The sequence below is a fragment of the Pararge aegeria genome, chromosome 21 (assembly GCF_905163445.1).
Source record: "Pararge aegeria chromosome 21, ilParAegt1.1, whole genome shotgun sequence".
NCBI lineage: Eukaryota > Metazoa > Arthropoda > Insecta > Lepidoptera > Nymphalidae > Pararge > Pararge aegeria.
This window is the reverse complement of record NC_053200.1, coordinates 3,068,080-3,075,526: the sequence shown is the minus strand read 5'-3', so window position 1 is coordinate 3,075,526 and position 7,447 is coordinate 3,068,080. Positions and strand designations below refer to the sequence as shown.

General features: G+C 36.2%; 1 protein-coding gene across 1 annotated transcript; it reads left to right on the top strand.

Annotated features, from left to right (window-relative positions):
* Positions 1–273: 273 nt before the first annotated feature.
* Positions 274–6,631, top strand: LOC120633185 (insulin-like growth factor-binding protein complex acid labile subunit). The gene is made up of 4 exons (XM_039903316.1): positions 274–363; positions 2,052–2,091; positions 2,927–3,096; positions 4,555–6,631. Exons 2-4 carry the CDS (start codon positions 2,082–2,084, stop codon positions 6,502–6,504), a joined length of 2,130 nt encoding a protein of 709 aa, XP_039759250.1. The 5' UTR covers positions 274–363; positions 2,052–2,081; the 3' UTR covers positions 6,505–6,631.
* Positions 6,632–7,447: the final 816 nt, after the last annotated feature.

Genomic DNA, 7,447 nt, shown 5'->3' with positions numbered 1-7,447 from the left:
ATATATATATTTTTATTGTTTTGTTATTTCTTGTTTTCGCTTTTAATTTGTGCAATAAAGACTCTATCCATCCATCTATCCCTTCTTATTCAGAAAGGAGCCCTGTAGTGATCCGGTGTTGGGCTGATAATGATGATTAAAAAATCAACGTAACAATGAAGGTGTAAAATTTCCAAAGGTATATTTGCCCATTATGTCGCTTCTGTTGGAAATCCCACTCTTTGGCAAAATACCGGTGTTAGCATTTCGTAGAGTCAGCAAATGATGCGGGCGTCAAATTCAATTATTATATCCACGCCTCTGGACTTTGAAATTAGGCGTCACGACACTGCACGTAGACGCGGGGTTCGCATACATAAACAAGTAAGTTACCAATTAAAATTTAATTTGATACCATAATTATCTTTTCCCTACAATGCATTCCCTATAAAGCAGGATGATGGCATAACATGAAATCATCGTCCTATACCAGTTTATATTTTTAGGGTAGGCTTCAAAGGAAAACATCGTGAGGAAACCAGCATACCAGAATTCTCCATAATGTTCTCAAAGATGAGTGAAGTCCACCAATCCACACGGGGCCATCGAGGTGGACTACGGCCTGAACCCCTTCTCATTTTGGGAGGAGACCCGTGCCCTGTAATGGGTTGATGTGGTGATGATGATGAGGCTTTTGTGCGTAAACGATCCGATAAAGCACGCCACTGCCTACTCTTTTGCCCTCTTTACGATCCGTGCAATGACTAGTTTCTATTTCTTTAGTAAAAATTCAAATTTCAAAATTCAAAATTCATTTATTTCAAGTAGGCCTAATATAAGCACTTTTGAAACGTCAAGTCTGTCTGTTTGTAGTGACTCTACCACCGGTTCGGAAGGCAGATTCTACCGAGAAGAAGCCGGCAAGAAACTCAGCAGTTGCTCTTTTCCAACATCAATAATTTACATTTTACCATTCATTTTTCTATCTTGTGAGAGCTGAAAGCGGAGCCGGATGCTTCCAAGCAACCTTGTCATAAATAATAGTATGACTACCTTGTAACCGTTCTAAAACATCAGGTATGCTGGTTTCCTCACGATGTTTTCCTTCATCATTGAAGCAAGTGATATTTGAATTACTTATAACGCACATAACTAAGAAAAGTTTGAGGTGCATGCTGGGATTCGAACTTCCCAATCAAAAAAAAAAAATATCATCACTTCTTCATTTTTACTACACTAACTAACAAATAAGTTCTTACCATATCTCCTTACCCCTACTTCCCTTGCACAGAGATTAATTTTGTCTTTTTATTTCACACGATGCAATCTAAAATGGTAGCCCGCTACCATCTTTGTAATATTAAACACTAGCTGTTGCCCGCGACTTCTTCTGCGTTTGATTTTGTTTTTTCATGTGGCATAAGATTTAGTTGCAGTTCTAAAAAAAAAAGTATTCAGTATCGCTAAGCCTTAAATGAGGGGTTTGCTGCTGTCCGCTGAGGAGTTCTGTTCTCTATCTCCAACCACAGTTTGGGCAAAATTAATTAAATTCTAACCTCTATAGTACAAAAATAATAATTTAAATCGGTTATAATTTGTCGTAGTTATGGTGTAAAATCGCAAGCACTTTCATCCCCTTTCACAAAGGAACCGAGCTTAATGTCGGGATAAAATGTATCCTTTATTACTTCTAACACTTCCAAGAATATGTGTACAAAGTTTCATGAGGATCAGTTACGTAGTTTTTGCGTGAAAGCTTAACAAAAAAACTTACATTGACATTTATAATATTAGTAGGGATAGGGATAGGAATAGGGATAGGGATAGAGATAGGGATAGGGATAGTTTCTAATAGGCAGCATTGGAACGCAAAATTGCTTGGCGGCATTTTCTTGTCGGTGGGGTGGTTATTATTAGCCACAGCCAAAGTCTCCCACGAGGCCCGACCAGAGATAGCGCAGAAATTATAAATTCCCAAATTTCAATATACAAAAATTTTAAATTCCAAAGGACGTAGGTACATGTGTATACACGCGGGCATATCTAGTTAGTATTTTTTTTTTCATTTTCAGAATTCCCGCTGAAATTCCTATGCCGACAAAATGAGGGAAGGTAAGTTAATTAGAATTTTAAATTACCTGTAAATTTATTGGTTGATTTAAAATAAAGAAATGTAAAAATAATTCAGAGAACACTACGATACCTCATAGTCACTGTTCAGGCATTTCACTGTTCAGAAATTATAGTGGAGTAAATTCACATAAATACATCTATAAATTCATACATGCACACATTTAGCCCGTGTCACATAAAATTGCTTTATAGACGATGCGCAATGATCTCTCGTGCGCGAGCAAGTTCATGAATCTACTCTTTAGAGTGCGTACGTTTTACAAAGAAATATACGAGGTATAGATGTTATCGAAGCAAGCTCCTTATCGCTCCCTTCTATGACAAAGGTTTCCCTAGTATAAATAGGTTGTCGATGATGATAACGATTAATAATCCTCGCAACCAATATTAGAACAGTGTGAAGGGTCGAAGCTCTTGATCCCTCTCTCCTAAGACATAGTAGATAGAGCGGAAGTAGTAGTAGCAGAGTTTTTGTGACAGAACTCGTCCGGGGAAATACTACCGCCACGTTTATTTCGACCACTAAGCATCGTTGTAATACTGTATTCCGATCTGATTGCGTGGTTGCCGGTGTGATTACAGCGACGTGGGAACACCTGTGCCTCAAGAGACAGGGTGACACTTTGCAGGGAGTATTATTTGAATGGCATTCGAAGTATTGCTCTGTTTATAGGCGTTGGTTTTGTTTTCATAATGAGGGTCATCTGTCGGACTACTTGATAGACCAAGTCAATTATTTCTAAAAAAAAGCGTTACAACTTTGGGACGCCACTAGGCTAACTGATTGTGATGATAATTCTTTTCTCCATTTCAGTCACAATTATATTGGTGCTTCTGTTCTCTTCGAGTTTAGTCGCCGCTTTTTGTCCTCTGGATAAAATCCACAGAGTCGGCCACTGTTCGTATAGAATCGTTTGTATTAATACTATAAGCGACATCAACTTGGACTCCGAATGCCAAGGCTCCAGCAACTACAACGTCCAGGTTAGTGTACCATCTATATAGTAATAAATCTTTGCAATCTAAACTGCGCCATAGAGAATAGAAATAGAAAAAAGTGCATTTTGTTTTTTCTGCTCTCATCGATATAAGTTTTATATCAATCCGTATTCCTAGCACATTTCTTTTCTTTTTATAATTCAATTTAACGTCATACCTCGGAGCCAGCTATGTTTCAAAAATAATGTAGTTAGCACGATCATCTCATCATGTACTTTTGTATGTACGCATCAAAAGTGAATTCTATGAGCCAGCTATGTTCCAAAACTAATGTAGTTAGCACGATCATCTCATCATGTACTTTTGTATGTACGCATCAAAAGTGAATTCTATGAGCCAGCTATGTTCCAAAACTAATGTAGTTAGCACGATCATCTCATCATGTACTTTTGTATGTACGCATCAAAAGTGAATTCTATGAGCCAGCTATGTTCCAAAACTAATGTAGTTAGCACGATCATCTCATCATGTACTTTTGTATGTACGCATCTAAAGTGAATTCTATGAGCCAGCTATGTTCCAAAACTAATGTAGTTAGCACGATCATCTCATCATGTACTTTTGTATGTACGCATCAAAAGTGAATTCTATGAGCCAGCTATGTTCCAAAACTAATGTAGTTAGCACGATCATCTCATCATGTACTTTTGTATGTACGCATCAAAAGTGAATTCTATGAGCCAGCTATGTTCCAAAACTAATGTAGTTAGCACGATCATCTCATCATGTACTTTTGTATGTACGCATCTAAAGTGAATTCTATGAGCCAGCTATGTTCCAAAACTAATGTAGTTAGCACGATCATCTCATCATGTACTTTTGTATGTACGCATCAAAAGTGAATTCTATGAGCCAGCTATGTTCCAAAACGAATGTAGTTTGCACGATCATCTCATCATGTACTTTTGTATGTACGCATCAAAAGTGAATTCTATGAGCCTCCTTAAATTAAGAAACGTTTGACTTGACTTCATTAATAGGTGTTTTCATCCTAGCACTTTTTAATTTGAGTTTTCTGATTTTTTTGTTATCTCGTATTGTCTAGTGCCTACCGTTTACCGATCTGCTTTATCCTATTATAGTGCTAGCACTATTTATAATTTTTATTTGGTTGTTTTGACTGATAAAAATCGTTTCATTAGTTAAGACCTTCTCTCTTATCAGAGAGAAAAACTTTATATCAGATAGGTGTCGAAACCTCTCTTTAAGCATTTGGCGGTCCAAAAACATACACGTTTTCCACTAAAATGCACAGTAAAGATCTTAAATGTCCTTCCTTGAATCCGGCTTTAGTTTACTCCATCGCCTAATATTTACTAGTACCTTAGAAGAGAATAGGTATTCTGCACTTTCGGCTGCATGAATACTTATCAGGTGTGATTGCAGTCAACCACAAGTTAAGTGACTTAAGACTTTTGGTGACATTTGTTTTTTTATTTGTAGGTCGACGTCATTCTTCAGAATGCCTCTGATACTTTCCATGTCGGAGCAGATCCAGAGCTGTTCACAATGATCACGACGCTATCGATCCACGGGAACTGGCCAAGAACTGAACTATCTTTTTTGGATAACATGTATCGACTCAGGAACCTCCATATTATTAACAACAACATCCAACAAATATTTAACAGTCCATTTCAAAATCTCGTCTCTGTTGAAAATATAGATTTGTCTTACAACAGGATATCTAATATTGAAGACCTTTTCCAATTTGAAACTCGACCATTCAAAATGCATTCAATATCGTTGGCACACAATTCTATCGTAGAAATACCCGGTTATGCATTTGAAGAGTTGTCTAGCCTTGTGGAGCTCGATCTTTCCTACAACTATATACGTGAGTTAAGGGAGGAACCTTTTAGCAACTTAACCAATTTACAGGTCTTGAGACTAAACAACAATAAAATAAAGGATCTTAACGGTGCGTTACATAACTTGCTAAATTTAAGGCATTTGTATTTGAGATCGAATGAAATACAAAAATTCGATATGGGGACGATTAATACGATAAATCATTTGGAAACCTTTGACTTATCTAAAAATCTAATTGAAACGATAGATCCGACGTTGTTTCCAAGACACTGGAAACATCTGAGCAATAATTCAATTTGTAGGATCATGCTCTCAGACAACCATATTGCACACATACCAAATGCATCGATTGAAGTTTTTGAAAGATTTAGAAGAAATTCTAATAAACCGATATACGTGTTTACTAAACTTGATTTGTCTAATAACTCCATAACTAATATTGAATACAATGCATTTAGTCTTATGCAAATCATATCGATTGATTTGTCTAATAACCGATTGACCGATTTTATTGTAAACGCAGATGATCTGATTTACGTGAGATATCTAAATCTAAGCAGCAACTATTTGAACAGGCTATATTATGAAAGTTTTTCTTCGATGCACAATCTACAAAACTTTGATTTATCGCATAACTACATGGAATATTTTCCCGATCAATCATTATCGAACACTCATAGTTTGAAATACGTGAACATTACATATAACGATATCCTTGAATTGCACAGCTTGCGAATAACATTTCATCCTGAAGGCGGCTACTTAGACCTTTCGAACAATGGTCTATCATCTCTCATTATCCCTGAAAATGAAGCCATTGGCTTAAAAGAGCTTGCCCTCAATTCTAATAATATCTCAGATGCCTATCTGATAAGGTTAACTGATCAACACAATCTGACGAGACTAGACATGAGCAATAATTTCATTGTAGAGTTAGACGAGTCATCCTTGCAGTTACCTGAAAAGTTGGACTACTTGGACATAAGTTTCAATGACATTTACAGAATTGCACCCTCAGCATTCATCCGCTTAAATAATTTGCAAACTTTGAGATTATCCCATAATCAACTAAAAGTAATTGACCATGGTGTTTTCCGTGGGTTATCGATATTGATGAACCTTGACCTGTCGTTCAATGAAATTGGTCAGTTAGACTCGAAAGTGTTTATGGATTTAAAGATGTTGAGTTTGCTCTCTCTGCGTAATAATGGTCTGAACATACTAGATAATGATGGTTGGCTTTCTCGTAAGCAGGATTTGACTTTGTATTTGGATGATAATAATTTGTCATGCACGTGGCTAGCTAAGGCTTTGACAGATTTCAACAGGGGGTACTCAAGAATGCATCCTTCGGTTTTGAAGCCTGTTTTAACTGGAAACTCTATACAGGGTATCCCATGTAAGCAGGAAGTACAGAATTTAGAATATCCAAGTGCAAAATACATGACTGATGAGCGGCTTTTGATAATAAATCAGAATATTTTGGAAGCTGTGCAGGAACAGACGTCGTTGTTGCGGAAGTTTATGTGGCATTCAATCCTACAAGATGCAGAAAGGAAAACTGCATTGAATGTCGTGTAGTTCGCATAAAGTGGAAACATGTGATTAGTTATTAGATATCTAATAATATTTGTAGTTTTTTCTAATTTTTGTATTTTGATACTGTATTATTTTTTATTATCAATTTAATTGTATAATTAATAATAAACAACGCTATTTTATATTCTTAACTATAACAATTTGTTTTATTTAACAATTCCTATCTTGTGGCCTAGTTTTAGCGAACGAGCTTAATATACTACTTTTACTTTTGATGACTGAATGAACATTAAATACTAATTGATGACTGTCTTTATAGGTTTTTTTTGGAAACACAAAGCTCAACTTTCATATCTCGAAAGATAGAATAATCTACCATTTATAGTTTTTTCTCGGTAGAATCTGCCTTCCAAACCAGTGGTAAAGTCACTACAAACAGACAGACTGCACTTTTTAAAAGTTTTCAAAGAAGGCCTACTTGAAATAAATAAAATTTAAATTTTAAAATTTCTCGAATTTTTGTTTTTAAATGCACCCCGGAAATTTGTTATAAAAAGGTTCCTATCTATATATATCTATCCATAGAACATTTCATCAAAATCAGTGCAGACACTTTCACATTTATAATATTAGTACGGATGGTTCCAAAAGTTCTGTGAATTTTGTTAGGTAATGAAAATTTCAATTTTCCTCAACGTTAAACCACTTTAACAAAATTAAACAATGGGCACGATGCTGGGCACTCATGCACTCACTCGCGTCGTCTCCCATCAGTTGGTTGCATGGGGAATAGTAATTTTACCATATATCCAAAACGTTAGGAATCTCGCCGCTTTGGGTGGTATCTAGTCAAGGCTGCCTTCAAGACCAGACCAAACAAAATTCAAAAAATTTATATTCCCAAATTTTCCCGGACGAAAAAAGACCATACACGCTCGATACTGCGCCAGAGATATCGAACCGCGTGTTCCATCCCACAGTTAAG